The following is a 26,550-nucleotide window of genomic DNA, read 5'->3' on the forward strand; positions in this document are numbered from 1 at the left end:
TGTTAATCCCCCCGGTAGGCAGGCTCGTTCCACGCAGTGCAGCTGAGGGAGGATCTGCTGCGACCCTCCGTGATCCCGCCTGCTAAGCACCAGATGAAAGTGACCCATGTGAACAGCTGCTTCTACAGCATTGCCTTTCTCCACAGCTGCCCATCCATCTAACAATCCATCCATCTTTAGCGCTAGAAGTAAATTTGCAGTACATGTACATCCTTTGAAGCATGGCAGCTATGCAACAACTCAGGAGGGTGGAGTTTGGCATGAGGGGTGTGCAGAGTCCGGGCTCAAGTGCCAGGGTGCGTGCACGATGGTTTCACGCAGAGTTGGTCAGACGTTTTTGTCAACTCATCTTGGGCATGTATGTCATATTCCTTTGAGACCCTCATTGATTTATTTGAACTTCTCTTTTTAAATTTTTACATGGACTATTTTTTTAAACAACCATTGTAGGTGGACAAGTTGGAATTTATTTTTAATGATTTTATTATTTTTAAAATATATTTGAAAAATATTTTTTTTTCTCATGTAACACAAAGTCAGTATTGTACTAGTACATACTGTACATGCAGTACACAGTATGTTGTTCACAGTAATCCCCCGTCACTTCGTGCTTCGAATTTCGCACCTGCACTCTATCATGGTTTTTCAAAAATATTAAGTCATTGCTTCTTTGTGGTTGAATACGGCCTGTTATTAGTCTAAAATATGCATATTTGCGCAAACTGTATGTATATTTCGCCTAAATTAAGCACTTTCAAGCCTAAAAATGGCAAAATGAAATACAATACAAGTATAAATACAAATATTATACATACAGAAGACACATTGAAAGACTTCTTGGAAATGTTACGGTCTGGTCTGGACCCAATTAAACGCGATAAATGAGAGATGACTGGACAGCAAACACAGTTTTTGAACTGAAAAAACATTTGGAAAACCTAGAAAACCTTGTCGTGCATGAAGTGTCTTTGTAAGGTCATGCCACAGCATCTCAATAGGATTCAGGTCAGGACTTGGACTTCAACAATTCAGAGGTGGACTTGCTGGTGTGTGATCATTGTCGTGCTGCAGAACCAAAGTTGCTTTCAGCTTGAGGTCACCAACATTCTCCTTCAGGATTTTTTGGTAGACAGGAGATGCATGGTTCCATTTATCACAGCGAGTCTTCCAGGTCCTAATGCTAGTATGATGTTCTTTTTCTGAAATGCGGCGTTACTTTTACGCCAGATGTCATTGGAGACACACCTTCCAAAAAGTTCTACTTTTGTTTCGCAGAGTATTTCCCCAAAGGTTTGGGGATCATCAAGATGTTTTCTGGCAAAATTGAGACAAGCCTTAATTCTTTTTGTTCAGCAGTGGTTTTGGTCTTGGAACTTTGCCATGCAGGCCGTTTTTGCCCAGTGTCTTGAACACTGACCTTAACTGAGGCAAGTGAGGCCTGTGGTTCTGTGGATGTTTTTGTGGGGTCTTTTGTGACCTCTTGGATGAGCCGTCGCTGCGCTCTTTGGGTAATTTTGGTTGGCCGGCCACTGCTGGGAAGATTCACCACTGTTCCATGTTTTGGCCATTTGTGGATAATGGCTCTCACTGTGGTTGGCTGGAGTCACAAAAACCCACTAACTGACTGAAGTCAGTAAACCCACGCACGCATGGGGAGAACATGCAAACTCCACACAGAGATGCTTCTGATGAACAGTACTATTTATTATTACCAGTAGTAATATGTTTGTCTGCTGGACAGGATGATTCAACAAAAGAATGCCATCTATTAGTTGGTAGTTGTGTGTTTTCATGGTAATTTAAATGTGGTCGCACAGCTACAATGACAAGTTATATATTCCGTAAATATAAATAATATAATAAATGAAAAAATAGTTGTGCAAGATAATTATCCTGCCACTATGACGAATCATCATGACATCATACCGATAAATCATCAAAAATAGCTTCAATAACGGATAACCTGTTCTGTGTTGTGTTTTACTGTGCTAAGATGAGCACATCAAGCGCTCTTTTTCTGTGACATGATGCACACTGCCCCTGAGCTCGCTTGTAAACAATCATGGCGTCGATCAGATGGGACTTGAGTTTTGAAAACCTACAAAGACAAAGACAAAGACAAAGCCAGCCTCATTGGACAAGCAGCCCAACCGGAAAAAAAAACACTACTGAATTCAAGAAATAACTTATAGAAAAACATGAAAATGGTTTCCGTGTGGCTCCCCCTACCCCTCCTCCCTCTGCACTCATTGCCGTCTTTTCCAAAAAGAGTTTGAATAACAGTAAAAGTGATGTTAAATGTTCATTGACCTATTTCATTTGTGATATGTGTTTTGCATTGCTTTCTGAGTGTATAATTCATTATCTAACATTATTTCTTAGGGGAAAAAAGATGAGTTTTACATATATTACACTTTTGACGGACCCTTTGTAACAGATTAATAACGAAAACCATACCACTGTGCTGTTTCAGCACGAGTCACGTCACATTGTTGGGCATCAGCGCCATGAATAACCTTTACTCCATTTCTGCTTGGCATAATGTAACATGTGAGCTCTATTTTTTAGCAATTTTTTTGCAAATACACAATTGACGCACACACAGGCACGCGCACACACACTCAAAGCACACTAAATGTATCTCGTAGAGCCTCAAGTTTGCTGCAACAATATACCGTATACATGATTTCATGTCTCACGAGTGAGAACTTTTCACTTCAAATAGTATACCTGTCTCAACTAAAATGAAAGAATGTTGTATGGGGCGTGTTTCAGCGTTTCTCATCAAATAGGAAGGTTCATGGCTTTGCCTGAAGTGAGAAGGCTTTGTGAGGTGCAGAAGCTCACAGAGGGAACCATTCATCCCTCACTCTCATATTCATTGAAATATTGATTGCTCTCCTGTCAACACAAAGCAGTAAATCTCGATCTATCGCTGCCAGATGGGTATTGGTATTGGTATTGGTTTAATTTATTTCGAATATGCATATGTCCGAAAAGGAGTAGGAAGAAGCAGAGCTTATTTAATCCTACCCCCTTTTTGTAGCACATCAATTGCTAATACATACATGTGTGTACATGCACATACAAACACGCACATACATATATATACACTTACATCTGCACCATATCTTGGACAACAAGCACTCTTGCGACTCCTGGACCTCCTTTTAGTTTGATGTAGATTTTCCCGTTAGTGCTCCAAGTGTTTTGAATCTTTCCTTGCTTCCTCAGGTCTCGTGCTTTTTTGGCGATATCAGAATTGCGTTTTGTCAGATGCTCATTCATGTAGACGTTGGTGCCTCTTAGCTTCTTTCCCTGTTTCAGCAGTGCAGTTTTGGATTCCCTGTTGGTGAACTTAATGATGACAGGTGTGGTGTTGTTTCTGCCATGGAGTGGGACGCAAGTGTCAATACTGTTGACATCAACATCCACCTCCTTCGAGTGTAGGAAGTTAGCAATCTGTTGCTTTATTGAAGGAACATCCCTTGACTTGGGTGTGATTTGGAGCCCTGTGAGGACCACATCATTCCTTCGTGCCATCTGATCCATGTTCGTGCCATCTGATCCATGGGAGATGGGAGATGTTCCTTCAATGAATTGTAGAGATGATTCACGCTTGATGATTCAATGTTGTGAGCTGTTAAGGAGATGTGCTATACGTGTTTATTTTTTTAACTCATTTGTTGCAATGCCAGGTTTTTTCTAAAGGATACACGCAAAGACGAAAACACACACATGAGAAAACAGGCATATTTAACCCTTGGCAGCTGCCAAGCCAAAATGGAAGCAAACATTATGCTATCTGTGGGTAACGATGTGAATGGGCTTTGGTGGAAATCAAACTAAAGTGGCACTATATTAGCAAGTAAAGTACGTGGGTACTGGAGCTCTAATTTGGGATTTCCTGACTGCAGTTTGATATTGCTGTCATAGTTACACGGCTGCAAGTGGGTCAAGCTAACAAAAGACAATATTAGCTACGGGTGAATATTAGAAGCCCGTGACACATCATGCAGGGGATTTTTCGGACTGCTTAAGTGAAGGTTATGCCTCTCAAGTCTTCACACTGATGGTACACGCCACTTGCTGCGCTTTTGAAGGTCTGGTGCTGTTTGGGGGCCGCATCGTGGAGTATTGGTTGGCACGTTTGCCTCACGATCAGGATTCATATCTATGTAGGTCTACTGTATGGGTGCAGTTTGCATATTCTACCCGTGCTTGCGTGTGTTCTTCTTCCTGCATCCCAACAACATGAATGTTGGGCTAAATGGTGACTACATTTCCTTTTTTTTTTTAAGTTTTTTTTTTTTACCCCTGTCCTGTCCAGCCTTTAAAGCAGATAGAATTGTAGATCTAAATGCCATCAAGTGCTCAACAGATTTACTCTGCCAGGGAGAAGTGTGATATACAATTCCCCTGTTATACAGAATTTATTTTTAGATGCTTGTTATTAAGCAAATTTGGAGCGACCGGACCGGAGCAGGAGGGGACAGAGATGAAGAGAAAAGCAAACGGGGGGACAGAAGAGGGGGACAGAAAAAAAAAAGAGACAAGAGACAAGGACAACAGCAGCAACAACAACAATTGTGACAACAAGAACAGAACATCAGAAACATACAGAACGACATCAGCAAATAAATGTCTGTGACAACTATAAAGACGAACAAGGACATAAGGACAAAGGACAAAATAATATCAACAACCACAATGACTGCATTGAAACAGTCACACATAATAGTAGCAATGAAATTAGGAACTATGATAGTGATCACAATGACAATACTGCATTGAAACAGTCACACATAATAGTAGTAATGAAATGATTATCTATGATAGTGACCAGAATGCTAATTACTGTAATGCACATCATTGTAAAAAAAACTATAATCATACTGCTGATATCACCGTCGCTGTAATAAAACCAACAACACAATAACATCCTGGTTAACTCAGTGAGTAATGTGAGGAAGTAGGTATGTACTGTGAGTGTGCATATGTACAGGTATCTCTGTATGTGGGGAAGACTTCATATATATAAAGGTGCAAGAATGTGTGGGCGTGTAATTGTCACTGAGAATGCATGAAAGGAAAGGGGCCGCCCTCCACCTCCCAGAGAGCCTGGCCCCAAGTAGCCAGGCCGAGCCCCCGCCGCCAGAAGGCCACCAGGCCCACAGGGGCAGGCAGCACAAAGATCAGCGCCCCAAGAGCCAGCCCAGAGAGCCCTCCCCCCCGGGAAGACCAGCAAGGGGCCGCAGAGAGGTAATCCCAGCGAAGGCGCCGGCGGGCCGAAGGACAGCCAACCCCTGAGACCAGCGAGAGATCACACCCCACAAAGGCAGACGAGTACCGGGGGCCACAAACCGGCAGGCCCAGAGACGCCTCCGCAACCGGAAAGAAGATCAACCACGCCGGACGCGCCAAAGAGAGGGACAGAGAAGCAAGCACCGCACGACAGGGCCCACGAGAGGAGCGACCCCCCGCCTGGCGCCCAAATGAATGATGGCTATACCAGGGGTCTCCAAGCGTTACTATCAAAAGAGCCATTTGGCTTTCCCTCCCAACCTCGCACTCACCAATCAGAACTCAGCCATGATGCATTCAGGGTCTTACAGAAAGTTTGATATTTTTAATTCTTTTCAAAACGCATTTTCCCCACTCGTGTGTTAAAAAAATATTCGAGCATTGCGAAGGGAGCCACAACAAGGAGGCTGAAGAGCGCGGGTTGCCGACCCCGGTCTATGCTACAGTATATGTGCCCACGGGGTACTTTGCCTCTCGTCCGAAGTCAGCTGGGGATGGCTCCAGCTAACTTGTATCCCTAATGAGGACAAATCGTATACTTTAAATATACTCAATATACTCAATTTGCAAAAAAACACCGGCATGCCTTGAGTAGGGAGACAGCGGTAAATATGTCCACAATATTGGGTGCAATACCACACATTTGAAGTGGCACCTGAAGGTTGACCATGTTTGTTGGATGATAAATTACAAGTCCTGTTACTGGACATACAGTTTACTCCCAGCGCTAGCGCTACTCCTAGCTACTTGCCAATGTCCATTCAATAGCTTATAAGTGTGTTACTGTTATATGTACAACAATTCCGAGAAGGACTTCTACGAGCCACATTGTGCTATTCACCATGTCTCACTGCAAGACATTTATAAAACTAGAGTCCTACGAAGAACACACAACCTCATCAAGGACAGCACACATCCACAACACTCATTATTCACACTCCTACCGTCAGGCAGACGCTACAGGAGTTTGAAGTCCAGGACCACAAGACTGGCAAACAGCTTTTACCCACAGGCCATCAGGCTTCTCAACGAAGCACTCACACACGCCGCACGCAACACACGCACACACTCATAGCACTTCATTATTTATTTATTTATTTATTTATTTGTATTAATGTCTCTTCTGTTTTTGTTGCTTAATTTATTGGTATATATGTTTATGTGTTTATGTTTCTTAAGTTCTGATTCTTTCTTGTGTTTTCTTTCTTTTCATGGGAGAATGAACAGAATAAGATTTTCATTGCATGGTATAACTGCTGTTTTTACCATGCACATGACAATACAACTCTCTTGAATCTTGAATCTTGAATGTCTTAGTTGAAGGGACCACGAAAAACAATGACCTTCCAGACACAACTGTTGCCCTCTACTCAATTTATGACAAGCATCTTGAGCTGGATAGCTAGCAATTTGCACAGAAACAATAAAGGCCTTGTGCTACGTTTTTACATTACATAGTTTGACCATTTGGGTTGCACTCGTCATACAGTATGTACTGTACTTTGTGTTTAATTGCAAGTAATGGTGGACACAGTCTGTTTTTCTCCACATTCATGAGCTACCTGGCACCAATTTAGATTGTAGCTAAAGTTACAGCCACCGAAAATGGTCCCATTTTAGCTTGAACAGCTACTAGCAATGTGCATACAGCAAACATTTAGCAATTTCTACACAATCATGACCCACTTGGCCACAGTGAATTAATTTTCCATCCCTCAGTGGAGACTGGCGCGAGCGCAGAACGCCGGCTCCACTCCAGCAATGCACACATTCGAGAGCGAGAACTAGTTTCCAGTCGCATAGTCTAGGTTTGTTACACTGAAATTTTAAAAGGGAAAGAAATAAACTGGTTGCACATGGTTGCACAATAAATGAAAAATTTACTCACAGTGTCTCAAATGTATTTGTAAATAATGGCAGATTTTTTATGTTGGTTACTTAGAATATGCTGAAGTTTGTCATTTTCTCCATTTTCTTCCTGCTGCTTCTGTGGCAAATATGTTGCTAGATGGAACCTTCCAATTATTCAAAGATAATGGAAGTAAATCCATCTGTTTCATGTTTATTTTAATTGTGGCTCATTACAAATATGCTTTGTTTTAGTAGTACACAGTAAGTAAAAAGAAATTATAAATAGAACAAAATTACACATATAAAAACTATTGACCACAAAAAAAGATGCATCAATAATTATTTCATCATCGCATCGCAGGCCTCTGAATCATAACCGCATCAAATCGTGAGGTGGCCAGAGATTCCCACTTTTAGTAAATAGTACTCTAAAAAACTGACTGAAACTCAAATGAAGAACTACTGCCAAAGTGAACACTGTTTCACAGCCTTCCTACCCACAGGAGTTCTTTACAAGTTTGCTTGTTTCTTCATCTTAAGCATCTACTTTTCTTCCCAACTCTATAAATGTCTGCTTCTCTTCCAGCTATTTGTTTGTCATTGCTGCTGCTCAGAGTGTTTGTCTCAATAGGTAGACTGTCACAGTTCGCATTTAGCACCAAATCAATTTCAACCCCGGGGGGCAAAGGAATGAAGCACGAGTTGAGAGCTTTCACCAGTGGTGAGCATGCATGAAGATCAATACTCTGATACATAAGTCTCTGATCCTGGGGCACGTCACGGTCTTATGGGAATGTTTTTTTTTCCAACACAGATTCATTTTTGAAAGGGACGATTCTTGGAAGTTAAAGCATGAAGTCAAAGAATAAAAATGCTCGTAACTCCACACCCCAGCTAAGCCCAATCTATGGCTTCTAAAAAACATTTTATTCAACTGAACCACAAGTTGGTGTCAAACGCGATGGCATAAGGTCCCTACTTACCCAGAATTCTCAGCTGAGTCACAGCCCCATGTAGACCAAAGAACATCCAGAGCGGCCGTGAGTTGTCCACACACACTTGCATGCCGACATTGGTGCCATTGTGGCTTAGGATGACCTCCCCTTCTTGGTTGACCAAGAAGCCCAGGATGTCACTGCTTTGGAGAGGCGTGGGCACGCGACATACTGCCCAAAACTCCTTCCTGTCCACGAGAGCCTCAGGATTGTACGGCAGGTCACTTGGGCGCAGCACCGCCGGGTCACAGGATGTCACACCGTAGGACAAGGAGCCTGAGCGGGTTGGACTGGACTTGGTGACTTTGATGAACACGCACTCTCCAGTTCGTAGGGGGCGGTTGGTAAACACCAGAGTGTGCTCCTCACGTGAATGCTCTGATCTCGCTACCGTCTGCTTGTCTAACGTCTTAATGTGGGCGCCACGCAGCTGGTGGAAGTGGAGATCACTCTCCAAGGCTGACGGTAAAAGAGACGACTGCTGTGAGTTGAGGGAGTTCTGGGGGATGGGACAGGTAGAGGAGGCCGAGGCCAGGTGAAGCGTGTGGCGGTGAGAGTGATTGTGGGAGGGGCCACCGTCGTCTTGCTGAAGATTGAGGTCACACAGGCTAACAGAGAGCCGGGAGTCGTCTGTCTCGCGCCGCAGAGAGGAGGAGCGCACAGTCGTAAAAGACCGTGGGCGTAGGCAGTCAGGAGGAACAATCTCACTGTCTGGAAAGGAACGGTGAGAGAAGCAATTAGATGTGAAACAGACTCCTCGTTAGTTTGGCTTTTTAAACGAACCACTTCACAGTTAAATGCAAGAGTGTAGGATCTGAAGACTATCGTTAGGAAGAAGAAAGCTTGGCTTCAGTACCCAAGCAGTGTTGGGCAAATTTCCTTAGAAGGGCAGTTAGTTATAGTTACTTGTTACTTTGCCAGAAAAGTAACTGAATTATGTCAAAGAATTGGGATTTAGCTTTGTAGTGACGTTGGGAGATGTTTGATGAGATTGAAGTTACTCACAATTGGTGTGGGACATGTACACAATGTACACAATGTACACAACGTACACAGTGTCCACAATGTACACAATGTGCACGTCACACGTGCGTTCTTGCCTTTTACATCAATGTTGTTCAGTGTTGTTTCTGGCAGCCATCTCAGTATGGAGTTTTTCACATTTTAGTCTTATCTATATGTGACAGTTCTAGTCCAGTTTTACTCAATGAAAACTCTTCTATTGCAACTATTTCTTCACCAAGTATGCCGTTTCCCTCCATAATGCATTCAGATGTTTTTTTTTAAATGGATTATGTTTAGTTATTATATATATATATATATATATATATATATATATATATATATATATATATATATATATATATATATATATATATACATATATTACACATTCCTGATACAAATCTTAAAACCAGTTGAAAACTTGAATTTAAATGTAGAATGTCCATGTTGCACTGTTGGATCTTAAGGAGGTTCTAAGTAGAGCTTCAAAATGCAAAAGGAAGAAATGGGAGGGAGATTAAAAAACAACCGAGTAAGCAATTTATTGCAAACAAGCATTAGAATTAAATAGGCTGTTCGTCAGCTTTTCAAAAGTTTAAGATCACAGCCTTGAAAAGCCAAAATATTCACGTCAAACGGCAGATTACTGTTTCAAGATGTTTCAGGGGGCATCCCTCATGACTGAAGGCCCTCGTCTGTGCAGTAATGACGACAGGACGACACTGCAGATCACAATGCCTGCCTGACAAAGGACGTCTTCCAGGGGAATAACCTCACTGCTTTGGACCATCCTGCATGTTCCCCTGATCTCAATCCATCTGAGAACATTTGGGGATGGATGGCATCTATCTGTCCATCCATCCATCCATTCATCCATCCATCCACCTATCCATCCATCCATCCATCCATCTATCCATCAGTCAGTGGATTTACAACGGACTGGTCTGAAACATGCCAATGAAATAACGTCAAAAAAGTAATCCAACCAGAACAGCAGGGACTTCTTCCAGACCCGAACAATGAAGAGGAACTTCATTTCGGCAACTGTCTCTGCCGCCCAAACAGTTCACACAGTTCCAGGGTCAAGTTCCTCTAGTGCAAAAACGTCCCATGTGTGCGTGGGTGTAGGTCAACACCTGATTCTTCCCTTTTAATTGAATATTGAACCCAAATGTAGAACCTGATGAGTTATTCAAATAATCTCAGGTAATTGTACACTAAGTCCCCAACCAACAAACACAATTGGTTCCAGACGACCGTTCGCAAGTCGAATTGTTCTTAAGTCGGGGAAAAGGTAATATTACCAATGATATAGGTACTACATGTACGTGTATACATATACAGTATATGCGTATGTATGTAAATATGAGTTTGAATGCAGTAGTAATATTAAACCAGGATAATTAATGAAAAAAACAATAATAAAACGTAATGATAAATGTTATTTACCTTTGAAGAGGAGTGGTCGAGCATACGTCGTTGTGGAGGAGGAGGAGTTATTGAAAAAAAGGACAAATGGTGGTGGTGGTTAGACTCTTCTAAAAGAGGTAGTGTTCTGTGGGTGGTGTAGAATTAAGCAGGCCTATTAACTCTTCATAAACTTTAATCACACGCTCTGTCCGGGTTGTATCATACAACTACAATTTAGCCTTCCTCTCTCCTCTTCCTTTTCTTCCTCTACCTGTTGGTCCCATTAGCAGTGTCACAGTGCCCTCTACTGGTCAAGCATGTAGCAGTATAAATATGGAGTTACAGTACTACAAGGCAAAATACTTGAAAAAATAGACCAGTCAGCTTGTGTTCGTATCTCCGAATGTTCGCATGTCGGATGTCCGTAAGTTGAGGACTTAGTGTATAGCTATAACACTTCTTTTACTGGGTCTTTTAAAAAATTGACACCGATTGAAGCTTTTTTTTCAGCTTCTCGTCTGAGCCTTTTTGATTGGAATAATTAACCACCTGGCCTGCTAATCCATTGTAAGCGTGACTTACAAGGGCCGAGGGTGGTGGAGGGAGAAATGTAGCATGTTCATGTTGGCAAAGGCAGTCTGTTGGCAAACATTTACGCAGTAAATTTTTTTCATTCGGGAATGGCCAGCTAATGGAGAGCACGAGGAGGTGTGGAGAGGGAGGTTGGCTTTGGGGATCTGTTACCCAGAGCAGACGAAACGTGCCAGGAGTATGAGCCAGGGTTGCAGTGGGCTGGGAGTGGGATTTACTCTCACTTAGTCACACACACACACAATCTCTCAAACAGGGCTTATCTTTATCCAAAGTCTTGGGAGGTTATTCCCTTATGTCATCAAAGGTGAAGAGGAGGGAGAGAATGAAGAAGATACAACGTAAAGGAAGATTATGGAGGTTTTAAAGGCTATAGAAGGGTGTACAACAAGTGAAAGCCAATCAAATGGACATGGTCTGGATCAGCTAAGAAAGAAGACGGGTAAGATGGATCTGAATAAAATCTGGCTATTAGCAGAAGTTCATGGGGAGACAACACAAAATATTTGAGAAAGAAAGTAACATTAGCTCCGTCACCAGTCCCGGCATTTAAGACAAATACACTCAGTAAGTTTACATGCACACATGCGTTTCCTGATAGAGTATAGTCATATGAATAGCCATTACCCCAAAATAAATGTGGAACCCACAGTAGGATTTGGACACAATAGCATTGAAGGGTGAGACACTTAGTACCCTCTATACCAGTGGTTCTCAAATGCTTTGGCTGCGGGACCCACCAGCACCCGTCAATGACAAACCCAAAGTGCGGAAATCTCTCAGCTCAAACTTCTTAAATATGAGGGCCTGTTTGCCGCTGCCTAGAGGGAGCTAAATTTGGAATGCGTTGCACATATTATATCCCGCCCTCTTCCTGCTCAGGAACAATAAACTTTCACAAATGAAACAATTATTTGAACAAAAAGTGTGTTTTAAGTTTGGTTTGGTTTGGTTTGGTTTAGTTTATTTGAACATGAAGGTTACAATGGAATACATCTCGTGAATCATTCTTTGACAGTTCCACATGTCCAAAAGGAGTAGGAAGAAGCAAAGCTTATTTAATCCTACCCCCCATCCATTCTACATCTAGTACAGTACATGTAGTTCACTTCCTGGATTCCATGTCATGTTTTCAGTGATAGTCAGAATAACACATAATAGATAACGGTGAGATAACCCTCCCCCCCCAAAAAAAGAGAGAACATTCATAATAATGATAATAATGATGACAATACTAAATAAATAAATAAATAAATAAATAAGAACAAAGCTTTTTTTTTTTTCCCTTTCCTTTTTTTTTTTTTTAAACACAACAAAGAAAATTATAAATAAATAAATAAATAAATAAATAAATAAATAAATAAATAAAAATAAAAAATAAAATTTAATTAAATAAATAAAAAATAAAATAAAATAAAATAAAATAAAATAGAAAATAAAAAAATAAATAAAATAAAATAACAAACCTGACAGAACAATCAGGACTCTTCTGCCTTGTATTTAGCAAACATCAACTGCTTGTATTGTTTTTTGAATTTGCTCATCTCTGTACATTGTTTGAGTTCTTTACTCAATCCGTTCCATAATTTAATTCCACACACGGAAATGCTGTGGGTTTTCAGCGTTGTTCTCGCATATAAATGTTTTAGGTTTAATTTTCCTCTAAGATCATATTTCTCCTCTCTGATTGAGAAATACTTGATTAGATTTTTGGGTAACGAGTTATTATTAACTTTATACATTACAGTTACATCTGAGGAGTTGAATCAGAGCAACTGGATTTGGACCCGGATGAGAGGTGAAACTGCTTTAAGAAAATCAAGCTAGTCCAGTTTCAGATCCTCAGACAAAGAAAAAGTACAATTCAAGAAGAATTCAAGAAGTTTCATAATAATCAGAGAAAATAAGCCAATAAACAATTTACCTTGTAGGGGAGCAGAATCGATGGTGGACAGAAAGTGACATCGGGGGTTCAGAGTTGTGTTTTAGCTTGTTGTGGGCTATGGCCGCAACACTAACCCATACTGTTATTATGATTATGATTTTATTATTATTGTCTCACCAAACAATTACTGACACCTAGTGACCGATGTAGAATACAACAAGTTGTGGTCTTATAAGTGCTCTCATGGCACCAAACAAAAGAGAGAAAAACAATAACAAAATGAAAGTACTCACTTAATAAAACATTTTTGTCGTACTGCTGCCATACATAAATAAACAACTATGAAATGGGAGTGAAATGAAGTTGTGATTTTGACATGCCCACAGTGAATTTTCTGAACCGAGTCCATCTTGGCTGTGACGTCACGGCCAGAACACGTTCCAGGAACCAAATTAAAAGACATGCAGCCATGAACTCGCAGCAAAGCCAAGAAAGTGACATATTCACAACAATAACACAATAACATTCACTGTTTTGTGAGAACTATGATACACTATGATAAACTATGTACAGTCTACTAGTATGTTTTTTTGACTGCCAGTAAGTGGCACTGACAGCCGCAAAATAAAAGACCAGTGAGCAGCGATTGCTGCTTATTTAGCCTGGAATTTTCTCCAAACGATGTTTTCTTCTTGCGAGATCTCACCCCTAGCAGATATACAATATTGAAGTATCCGTATTTGTCATGGGCACCGCTGAGGACTACAAAAAAGCCAGATATGACCTGAGGAGTTCCATAAGAGAGGCCAAAAGGCGATACAGACAGAAGCTGGAGGGCTACTATTCCACCTCAGACCCTCGGCGCATGTGGGCGGGGCTCCAGCACATCACAGACTATTGACAGCGGAGTAGCGTAGCCACATCCAGCCAAACCACACTTCCAGATGAGCTGAATGAGTTCTATGCCCACTTTGACTCCTGATGAGCAGAGAGGGTGGCTGGACTTGGGGAGCACGCAGGACTCACCTCTCATGGTGACATCAGCTGATGTGCGCAGGGTTCTGAACAAAACAAACCCACGAAAAGCAGCAAGCCCAGATAACATCTCAGGCCCTGCACTTCGGGTTTGCTCATCAGAGCTAGCTGATGTGCTTGCTGACATATTTAACCTGTCGCTTGCACAAGCATCTGAACCAACCTGCTTTAAGTACACCACCGTAGTGCCCGTACCCAAGAAGAGCAACGTGACCTGCTTGAATGACTATCGCCCTATAGCACTCACTCCTATTGTAATGAAGTGCTTTGAAAGAATAGTCATGACCCACATCAAAAATAGCATCCCGGCGACTGTGGACCCTCTACAGTTTGCATACCGCCAGAACCACAAGATGGCGCCCTCCCTGGCAGTCGTCTCTGTCTCACTCTCCCGTTTTTTTCTATTTTTTGCTATTTTATTGTTCATTTTGGACATTCAACGCACTCACGCAGTACATTACAACAGAGAGACACTCTTGAACATCGGCAGGGTTCATCATGATCTTTCATTCAGCCTCTCAGATTTTGGCTTTCTTCTGTGCCGGGAGAACGCAGCAGCCTGCGGGCCTGGTGAGCTGAATACCCGGCGAGCAAAGCATCCGAGGGGGAAACGAGGCAATAGAGGCGGCCTGCATGCTAGGCTAAAAGCTAGAGCAACTAGGCCACCGCTACCAAGCCTGCTGCTCGCCAACGTACGCTCTCTTGAAAACAAGATGGACGAACTAAGAGCAAGGATTACAGCTCAACGTGAGATCAGAGAATGCTGTGTGCTCACCTTCACAGAAACCTGGCTGACGGAGGATATACCGGACTCGGCGATCCAGTTGGAAACATTTGCCGCGTATCGGGGTGATCGGACTTTAGCGTCTGGTAAACACAGAGGTGGCGGCGTCTGTGTTTACGTAAACAAACGGTGGTGAATAGAAGTACAGACGATGGAAAAGCACTGCTCGCAGGACATTGAGCTGCTGATGGTGAAATGCAGACCTTTTTATTTGCCTCGTGAGTTTAGCGCTGTGTAGTTAACTGCTGTTTACATTCCACCACGAGCTAACACTGCTAACGCACTGGGCCTCCTGCATGACATCATTGATAAACACGAGACCAAACACCCAGACGCTGTATTTATTATATCTGGCGATTTCAACCACTGCAACCTCAGCACTGTTTTCCCCAAATATTACCAGCATGTAAGCTTTCCCACGAGGGAAAATAACATCCTGGACCAAGTCTACAGCAACATGAAAGGTGCTTTGAAGGCTGTTCCAAGACCCCACTTTGGAAAGGCCGACCAGATCTCCATATTCCTTTATCCAACATACAGACAACTCCTAAAGCAAGCTCCCCCTGTAAGTATAGCAGTTAAAGTGTGGAATGAAGAACCTGATCAAGTACTTCAGGACTGCTTTGGCTACACAAACTGGGATGTGTTTAGAACTGCAGCGGGGAGGGAAGATTGTACTGTTGATTTGGATGAATATGCTTCCGCTGTTACTGGCTACATTAGCACATGTATAGAGACTGTTACCACCACCAAGTATTACAGAAAATACCCCAATCAAAAACCGTGGATGAACTGTGATGTAAGGGCTAAGCTACGTGCTCGTTCGACTGCATTTGTCATGGGCACCGCTGAGGACTACAAAGAGGCCAGATATGACCTGAGGAGGTCCATACGAGAGGCCAAAAGACAGTACAGACAGAAGCTGGAGGGCTACTACTCCACCTCAGACCCTCGGCACATGTGGGCGGGGCTCCAGCACATCACAGACTATTGACAGCGGAGTAGCGTAGCCACATCCAGCCAAACCACACTTCCAGACGAGCTGAACGAGTTCTACACCCGCTTTGACACCCAAACTCCTGATGAGCAGAGAGGGTGGCTGGACTTGGGGAGCACACAGGACTCACCTCTCATGGTGACATCAGCTGATGTGCGCAGGGTTCTGAACAAAACAAACCCACGAAAAGCAGCAGGCCCAGACAACATCTCAGGCCGTGCACTTTGGGTTTGCTCATCAGAGCTAGCTGATGTGCTTGCTGATATATTTAACCTGTCGCTTGCACAAGCATCTGTACTGACCTGCTTTAAGTCCACCACCATAGTGCCCGTACCCAAGAAGAGCAACGTGACCTGCTTAAATGACTATCGCCCTATAGCACTCACTCCTATTGTAATGAAGTGCTTTGAAAGGATAGTCATGACCCACATCAAAAAGAGCATCCCGGCCACTGTGGACCCTCTACAGTTTGCATATCGCCAGAATCGGTCCACAGATGATGCAGTCAACACTGCCATCCACACAGCCCTTTCTCACCTACAGGGCCAGGACACATATGTCAGAATGCTATTTATAGACTATAGCTCTGCTTTTAATACAGTCAGCCCCCACAAACTCACAAACAAGCTCCTCACACTTGGCCTGTCACCCTCCCTCTGTAACTGGGTGTTTAACTTTCTAACAGGCAGGCCTCAGTCAGTCAGAGTCCACAATCGCACATCCAGCTCAAGAATTGTGAGCACTGGGACCCCACAGGGGTGTGTGCTGAGTCCACTCCTCTACACGCTCTTCACCTACGATTGCGTGTCCTCACCAGCCAACACCAGCATCAATAAATTTGTGGATGACACTACAGTCATCGGCCTGATCACTGGTGGTGTTGAAACGTCATACAGAAGAGAGGTGGCGGACCTCATAGCTTGGTGTCGTAATAACAATCTCCTTCTCAATACAGATAAGACTAAAGAGATGATCATCGACCCAAGAACAAGGAAAAAGGAGCCGCATAGACCCCTGTTTATTGATGAGACTGAGGTGGAGAGGGTGAAAACCTTCAAGTTCCTTGGCACACATCAGCGAGGACCTCACCTGGTCCCACAACACCCAACAAATTATGAGTCTCCTTAAGTCCCAAAGAAGACTGTACTTCCTGAGAAGACTGAGGAAATTTGGCATGTCCACCAAAATCCTTAGTGGCTTCTACAGATGCACTATGGAAAGTGTCCTTACAGCCTCCATTACTGTTTGGTACGGTAACTGTACAACACGTGATAGGAAGGCACTCAAGCGGGTGATCAAGACCTCACAGAACATTGGGCCTCATTCACGAACATTTTCTTAAAAGTCTTCTTAAGAACTGTACTTAAGAAGGCGTGGGTTGGAAACTGCGCCACATTCACGACACGTTCTTAAGTAGGGATAATCGTTCGCACCGGTGTTCTTAGGTTGATGAATGCCAACTGCGATGCACGTGCATGTAAGGCCTAATTTGCATAGGTCACCGCCTATTATTTCCTATATAAGGTAAAAAATGTGCCGTGCGCAACAGGCAGCTGGAGGCGGAGATGGCATTGCGCAAGGGCAAGACTGAGAAGCAGCTGGACAACAAACAGAAGAAAAACTTCAATTCTACAGAAATAGAGGTGCTTTTACAAGGAGTGACCGAACACAAGACCACCTTATTTTCAAGTGTATCCACCGGTCATCAGGCCATCCAAAAAGAGTCGGCATGGAGCACCATTGCAGGAAACATAAATGCCGTTTCCACGGAGAAACACGCCACCGCAGAGGTTAAAAAGAAGTGTTTTGACTTAAAATAGACTAAAAAAAAAAAGATTGGACTGCACCGGAGGGATCTGGAGGAAACGGGAGGTGGGCCATCAATCAGAAACCAAACCATTTCGGAAACTCTACAAAATATTTACACAATCATGATGGAAAAATAGAGTCAAAATACATAGTTTGTGTGTGACAATTTATTTTTTCTATGGTTACATTTGATTAGACCTGCCTAATTAATACAGCAGACCCGTGCTCTGGCTCAAGACGTGGCTGGGGGCGCATGTCGTTATCTGGGTGTGCTACGTGCGCAATAGGCACACCACGTTTCATTGCAATGTTATTCTGATGATCCTGCACACCTGCAAGAACAGAGAGGGAAGCCTGAAGCGGGACATCAAATATTCGTCGCTTTCAGCAAATAAATCTACATGGTCCCTACACATTCTCTCTACGCACGTCCAGCCAGCTACTTTTTTTTTTTTTTTGATGAATTGGGATTTGAATATATATTCATCGATGGAGTATATTTTTGTTGTTTTGATGATAAATAATTGTTGGGATATTTTATTTGCACTACATTTTTTGGGATCAGGTTGCAAAATCCATCATGAGAGCGATTGTGCATTGAAAGTGCAAGCTTTGCTTGTGCGTAAGAGTCCTCCTGAGCGTTCGTAGAATTTGTTCTTAGATCTAAGAACTGTGAGTTGAGAACACGTTTCATGAATGCCAAAAATCTTCGTAAGAAGGCTTTAAGAACACATTTGTGAGTAAGAATGTTTCGTGAATGAGGTCCATTGTTGGGGCAGCCCTCCCCTCACTGCAAGACATTTATAAATCTAGAGTCCTATGCAGAACACACAACCTCATCAAGGACAGCACACATCCACAACACTCATTATTCACACTCCTACCGTCAGGCAGACGCTACAGGAGTTTGAAGTCCAGGACCACAAGGCTGGCAAACAGCTTTTACCCACAGGCCATCAGGCTTCTCAACGAAGCACTCACACACGCCGCACGCAACACACGCACACACTCATAGCACTTTATTTATTTATTTATTTGTATTATTTATCTGTATTAATGTCTCTTCTGTTGTTGTTGCGTAATTTATTGGTATTTATGTTTCTTCTGTTCTTATTCATTTTCTTGTGTTTTTTTTCCTTCTTTCTTTTTTGGGAGAATGAACAGAAAAAGAATTTCATTGCATAGCAGAACCACCAGTTTTACTGTGCTTATGACAATAAAACTCTTGAATCTTGAAATAATAATAAGTCATAATAATACATGGGGACCATCCCTAAAATTTAATTTTGGAAAGTACTGCACCGTAAGTTGTCCGTGGAGACTGGTCAATGTGCAGAAAGCCTGCACCGGTGATCGACTGATGAAAGTGTATGTATACACGCGCCAATCTTTTAAAAAGACACACAATCTGCTGAATGTGTTTACTTGCATTTTAAACAGCATGCGTTTTCATGCAATAATTCGTACTAAAATCTGCAACGCTAATGAAAACAGGTGGCATAGAAAATGAATGAATGAATGACTTTTTTTTTTTTTTACTAAAGTACCGACTGACCCGCCATTCAACTGAAAGGCACAAGGGCAGTAGAAGAGTTGGATAGAGTTAGAGAGGTCTTTGTCCTAGATGTTTGGAATGTTCTTTATTCCTTGGCAAAGGCCCAGACTTCATTCCCTCATCAGGGTAGAAGGCTTTGAACGGGTGGCTGTTGGAAAGGCTCCAAGATGACATATGACCGTAACAAAGAGGAGGGTAAAATGCCCGGTAAGTCACAAAAGCCCTGTCCCTTAGGTCATCGGCAGAATTCAGCATGTGTCAATGTTCTTTGCCAGTACGAATGCCAGGACCTCAGTGATAATAACCTCCATCATATGGGACTTTGAGCCCCCTTGTTTTATTTTTGTATGCAGACACGAAGGAGGACAAACAAACTGGAGTCACCACCCTGCACATTTACACAAACATAGCTTCAAGCACTCACTGATGGCTTGATAATACCAGACGTGAGTACGCTACCCCCTCGCAACTTGAAAAATGTAAGGATTGTGTTGCTAATTAAAGAAATAGGAGAAGAAGGTGGTCGCGGAGGTGAGCTGTCGGCCCTCTAAACACTGACAAGGAAAGAGGAAATAAAGTACTACAAGCCATCCAATCACAGCCTTAACAGTCAGGGCCATCGCAGCTTGAAGGTTTTTTTGGTGGTGCATGTCACACTACACGCAGAGACTGAAGACAAATAAATAAAATGTCGATTGTCAGAATTTGGCTTCTCTGCTAAAATGGAGTCAAGGAGAATTGCAGACCTGCCAACCTGGATGCATATTTCCTACACAGCACACATTTTGACCCTTAAATACGCTTGTACATTTCACTGATCTCAGGTACGCATTTAGTTGCTGTGGGTGGACGGAACTTTAAAGTCAGCTCGCATCTACAAGCATATACAATACGTAAATGTTTTCATTGAATTTCACTTTACTTGATTGTCTACAACACATGTGTCAAACTGGTGCCCTGGAGGGCTGAGACGCTGCAGGTTTTCTCTCCAACCAGTTTCTTCAGCAGGTGATTTAATTGATGAGCTCCTTCCCTCAAACTGAAGGTGTTGATCATTACATCAGGGTACATCTCGACAATGGCTCAAGTTTCACTGACTCACGGGTACTTGACGAAGACACACGTTTTCATTGACTCACAGGTGCTTGCAGCGCATCTATAGCTCGGCCTCCGAACTTGTTGCGCATGTGTGAGTTTCTGCGACGAGTGACTCCAAAGAATCGGATTTCACATTTCAAAATTCCAGACCTGGGTATTTATAAAATCAAATTCCATACCTTCCATACTTGCATAAGAACCCTGATAAGAACTTAGTCAAGGGAATGGAGTTTCCTACCACTAGTAAATAGTGCTATTTGAACTGGAGACTATTATTATGTACAGGGTGTCCACAACGTCTCTTTGCAATGAAAAAACTTATTACAAAAGCAATTGTTGAAATATTTGAATCAGATTTGTTCCATGTACTAGGGGGTTATCAGAGTTTTTAATTTGTGTTTTTCCAGGTATCCTGTTGATGAAATAGGTTCTGTTAAATAGAAGGGATTGGCCATTTTCCAGGTCACATAGTTCACCTCATACGTCTCTTTTTCTAAGCAGTTATGTTAAAGATATCATGTATCCAACAAAGATAAATGCATCAGTTAGATACTTTTCTAATCTCCAAGAGAAACTGACATGGGTCATAAACACCCTGAAGCTAAAGATAACTGATGCCATTGCAATGGCAACTGCAAACATGGCAACTAAGTACCGCCTTGATCTGCCCAGTATGCTCCTTTCCATGAAAAGTATGAGTAGCAAGTGACAACAAAGTCGAATACCAGACTTTAGTAACTTCCCCAATACTTATTTGTGATACATGTCGTCACTCATCGGACCAACCTCCGATCTCCGATATCAACACCGCAAAAGGAGCCAATTATATGACATCCTCACATCATTGTTCTTTTTTATGTATGGCCACAAATGACAAATTGATTGCTGTGACAAATTCAGGATATGTACTATTGTTACGTTCTGTGGGTAGTCTTGGCAAAAGAAAACATTCTTCGTGGTAGTTGGGATGGGAAAAGCGAACACATAAAAATAAAAACTCAGTGTAGTGGTTCACTCAGCTGTGTGGCCAGCCTACATTCCCAGCGAGTGACTAGCAAGAGTGTAAATGTTGACTACATGATTCTATTTTTGCCTCTGATTAACTGGCAACCAACCAAGGGTGTACTCCACCGTTCATCCGAAGTCAGCCGGGATATGCTCCAGCTGAACAGGATAGCAGTATACAAATTTCACACACATTTTCCACATTAACCAAAATATGTGCTAACCTGGGCGTACGCTAACTGAGGTTCTGCTCCACAAAGCTATGCCCCACAGATAAATATTCTTTCTTCTGGTTTCATCATTCTGGTTTGTCTCCCAATCACCTGAATTACCTGTGCGGACTGAGCAATGTGGTCCTGTTGTCAACGTAAAATCGACATCTACTGCATAACTAAATCCATTGTCTGAAAGTAGACGAGACTCACCAGTGTTTTTGCCAGCTCAATTCCTCATCATTTCTATGAACTCAATTTATAGATTGGCTTTTCTGCACATCCAGATGGACCAAACTGTTTTCCTTGGCTTAGTATGGTGAAAGGTGCCAGAGAGCCCAAAGCTTTGCAATCCGACTTGATTATCCTGTCCTTCAGGGACGTCCCACATTGGCCCCTGTTGATTAAAGCTAAAGTGACTGCTGCCTCATAACAGCTGGGATTACTCAGCTACTCAGCCACTTTTCCAATTTCAAGTCAAGTCCTGTTGTGTGCCTGTCTCTGATATGTGTTGTGAGAGCATTTGAGACCGCTAACCCGAGAACCAGGACATGAGTCTATATTATAAACAACTGTTCTGCTTTTTCTTGTTGCATTTCAATTTATTATGGACAGCTTCACTTCAGCCTGATTTCAAATGTTACCACTTTATGACAGAAATAGTAAAGTAAAGTGAAAGTCTGTAAGTCAACTAGATGAAGCAAATGCTGAAGCTGAACTGAAATGTAGAATGAATGATGAAATACAGTGGAACCGAGGTTCCAAAAAATAAATGTGCGAGAAAAATAAATGCAGAAAAATCCTGTACAATATTATAAAAGAAAAGATGTTAAGTTTCGCAAAACAGGAGCGAGTTCTTCCTGTCCTGCGCCTTTATTTTGGAGAGCTGTACTTCCTGCGTGGTGGCGGAGACAGCCACTTCACGCTTGGTGGCCGGACAGCTGCGGCCAATTGTCATTTGCGGCGGTTAAAAGACAAGCGCCGTCGTACGTGCGGCACTGGTTCATTGCCATTGCGACTCATGTTTCTCGTCTCCTAGTTAGTGCTGTCACATGAACTATCCACTACTATCTGGACTATCTGCACCTTTTGTCACAGAGCTTTTCCTCTGTCGTTTTTTGTTTATCCCTGCACCTGTACAATTAAAGACTTTTTTGTTTGCACGCCAAACGCCTCGTCTCTGCACACCAGGGGTCAAGCTTGCTACAGCTCCAGAGCAACCAGAACGTAACAGAATGAACCAGCCAAACCTGACCCCCGCAGAGACAGTGCACTGCAGCATTGCAGAGATGGCCGCTTGCTGCGAGCGTATGCTGCAGGACTACAGGGCACCTGGCGGGCTCAAGGAGCGCCTCCGGGAGCTGAGGACCAGCGTCGCTCTCGGCCAGGCGACCGGACGCAAGGGCCACCTCCAGCCCCTTCTCCACTCTTCTGGAGACGTCTGGGATCCGTTCCTTGAGGGGGGGGGCTACGGTCAGCTGTGCGTTCCTAACCGCACAGCTGCCTCCGGATTCTGGCGCAACCTTTTCTTCGGCCGAGAGTAAGCCCTCTTCTGCCGCAGCGCCCCTTCCTCCGGCCGAGAGCAAGCCTTCGTCCGCTGCGACTCCTTCTCCTCCTCCGGCCGAGAGTAAGCCTTCGTCCTCCGCGGCTGTTCCGTCAGCCGAGAGCAAGCCTTCGTCCACTGCGACTCCTTCTCCTCCTCCAGTCGTGAGCAAGCCATCATGCGGACCCGGCCGCCTCCCACTTCGGCGCCGCAGACCCGGCCGCCTCCCACTTCGTCACCGCAGACTCGGCCACCCCACTCTTTCACGGGGATTCCTCGTCAGCCAAGCTCGCCGGCTGCACCGTCGTGCGACCCTGCGTCGCCACCGGACACCTTCTCGCCGGCAGTGGGGAGGCTGGTCCGGCTTCGCCGTTCGTCCCATGGTGGGGCGCGTGCAAGCCCGGCAACCTTCCGCCGATCCTCCCGCCACCAACCCTGGATTTCGTAGACCTTCTGAACGTCTGGCATCCGTTCCGTGGGGGGGGAGGTACTGTTAGGTTTCGCAGGACAGGAGTGAGTTCTTCCTGTCCTGCGCCTTTATTTTGGAGAGCTGTACTTCCTGCGTGGTGGCAGAGACAGCCACTTCACGCTTGGTGGCCGGACAGCTGCGGCCAATTGTCATTTGCAGCGGTTAAAAGGCAAGCGCCGTCGTACTTGCGGCACTGGTTCATTGCCATTGCGACTCATGTTTCTCGTCTCCTAGTTAGTGCTGTCACGTGAACTATCCACTACTATCTGGACTATCTGCACCTTTTGTCACAGAGCTTTTCCTCTGTCGCTTTTTGTTTATCCCTGCACCTGTACAATTAAAGACTTTTTTGTTTGCACGCCAAACGCCTCGTCTCTGCACACCGGGGGTCAAGCTTGCTACAGCTCCAGACCAACCAGAACGTAACAAAAGAGACATGATGACAAATACAAAACAGCTTTAGTTTTTGGTAACTGGGTTGATTTGACAGTCAGTTATTCTAACACCTCGGCTCTTCTAAAATGAATTAATCTAGAACATAAAACACTTACAATTCTGTCTATACTACAGTACAGTGGAAGCTTGTTTAGCATACGTCCCAGTTAGGGTGTTTTTCTGGTTAGCATACAATATTGCGTACGTCGTGTTGTGTTATTGATACACTGCATGAGTCCAACGGTGTTCATGTATTTTTGCCAAAAAATGTCCTTGTCCACAGCATGATAGTTTGCTGACAAAATGGAAACAGGAAGCTAAAGTCAGCTCAGTCGCCCGTCCCGTTTTTGTAGTTTTACAATTATAGTTTGACGTGCATCAGTGCATATAAATGACGAATGAATAGGTTAAATTAACATTTAAGGTTACTTTTACTTCAACTGAAGACATGGTTGCTGCCAAAGACACAATGTGCCAGTGAGATCAACACGGACAGCACTTTCGTGTTTTGCCATGAGTTGTTTCTTGAATTCAGTATGCGGCAGTTGCTATAATATCAATACTGCCATATGGTATTTACGTATTATACCATGTACGGCACAACCCGAAGGCCAGTTACTCTAGAGAGCTTATTTGTCAGCAGTGATAAAGCCAAACATAAAAAATGCAGGTTATCTATATTGGGTAAATAATCTGTTTTGATTTATCTGTGATAAAAGTCAAGAGTTAAACAACTGACACTAAAACCAACAAAAAAAATGGACACGTCTATAATGACAGACAAAAGCAGGGCTGAAAGCACCAGCAAGGTTTCCGATGTGAAAGCACTTCAGCTGTAAAATCGCCAGGGCTTATCAGCAGATGGTGGGGGTTCATGGAACATTGAACATAGAAAAGGTTGCACAGCGCAGACAAAAAAATTGGCCTGTGTCAAAAAGTGCACATCTGAGTGAAGTACTTCCCTCCCGTCCATCAGCACTGTTCCGCCATGCTGAAAACACCCGTTTGACAACAACTAACTTCATATTGACATGCTTGTCAGGGCTAGAAAGGTATGTACCAATTCTTTACATTTCAAGCCAACCCTGCTTATGGGGTCAAACTTTGGGATTTAAGAAAAATAAGCAACAGGCAACACAGTGAGGGTTAGGGGTGCAACGATACACTAAATTCACGGTTCGGTTAAATATGTTTGTGTTACGGTTCGATATTTTTCCGAACATTTTTGACATAATATTTCAAACCCAGACCTCTATTGACCTGGAAGTGTGGGTAGGACCACACATGGCATTCATTACTAATCCGTGAATTACCATTCCAGTCAAGTAAGTACTTCTATTATATGGATAATAAATTAAAGTATTTACAAAATGCAACATTTACTTCAGTAATGGTATTGCTAATACATGAATGTCATGAATTCAATTGATCACCCAGGGAAACAGAGTAGCTTTAAGCTGTAATGTGTGGGAACACACTTTGAGTCTTGGCCACTGTTTATTTAAAACTGTAAATGTTATAAATCTACAATCTTCTGCTTGCCATCATGGTGGCCAAACCAGAGCAGAGCGTACTACGGACGCGAAGGCAGAGTAACTTCACTAGCTAGCATCTTTGGTGCACAACCAACCACTCTCTTTTAGCAACAATCAACAGACCTTTTCAACCCACACAACACACGTCCGGCCTTCATGATACAAGTGCTGTGTACATCCTGTTTAGTTATGGTAACGAAATAAGGGTGTCATAAAAAATAGCTCACACCAACACTGAGGCGGCAAACATAGCATACTACTGGTAATGCGCAACTCAAATATCAAGCTAACATTAGCCTGTGTACTTTCCATAGAAAAATCTATTACAAGTTGTTTGATACATTGTTGCTTCCGGACCTGGAAGACTTGCTGTGATACAAATGGAACCATGAATCTGCTGTCTACCAAAAAAATTCCTGAAGGAGAATGTCTGTCCATCTGTTCGTGACCTTTGGTTCTGCAGCAGCACAATGATCCAAAACACACCAGCAAGTCCACCTCTGAATGGCTGAAGAAAAACAAAATGAAGACTTTGGAGTGGCCTAGTCCAAGTTCTGCCCTGATTCCTATTGAGATGCTGTGGCATGACCTTAAAAAGGTGCTTCATGCTGTAAAACCCTCCAGTGTCGCTGAATGACAACAATTCTGCAAAGATGAGTGGGACAAAATTCCTCCCCAGCGCTGTAAGAGACTCATTGCATGTTATCACAAACTGCTTGATTGCAGTTGTTGCTGCTAAGGGGGGCCCAGCCACTTATTAGGTTTCACTTTTTCACACAGGGCCTTGTGGGTTTGGATTTTTTTGTCCCTTAATAATAAAAAGCTTCATTCAAAAAATGCATTTTCTGTTCAGTTGTGTTGTCATTGACTAATATTTAAATGTGACAAACATGAAAAAAATAGGAAATTGCGAAGGGGGCAAGCTATTTTTGTGCCAAGAAAACACACAGGGAAAACATGGGTCCACCACACAAAAACATCCCAATGCTCCCCTCCTGAAAAGTAGTCAAGTCTTTGCAAAGATGCCATCCA

General features: G+C 43.1%; 1 protein-coding gene across 3 annotated transcripts in view; it reads right to left on the minus strand.

Annotated features, from left to right (window-relative positions):
• Nucleotides 1–26,550, minus strand: part of neurl1aa (neuralized E3 ubiquitin protein ligase 1Aa) — a 56,144-nt gene that overhangs the window by 10,388 nt on the left and 19,206 nt on the right. For all 3 annotated transcript variants that reach the window (XR_008570636.1, XM_054778437.1, XM_054778436.1), the window contains exon 4: nucleotides 8,139–8,861. Coding sequence is in view for 2 of the 3 variants with exons in the window: in XM_054778437.1 (XP_054634412.1) it covers nucleotides 8,139–8,861 (723 nt within the window). In the remaining variant the exon portion in view is untranslated. The remainder of the gene's footprint in view (nucleotides 1–8,138; nucleotides 8,862–26,550) is intronic.

The sequence above is a fragment of the Dunckerocampus dactyliophorus genome, chromosome 6 (genome assembly GCF_027744805.1).
Source record: "Dunckerocampus dactyliophorus isolate RoL2022-P2 chromosome 6, RoL_Ddac_1.1, whole genome shotgun sequence".
NCBI lineage: Eukaryota > Metazoa > Chordata > Actinopteri > Syngnathiformes > Syngnathidae > Dunckerocampus > Dunckerocampus dactyliophorus.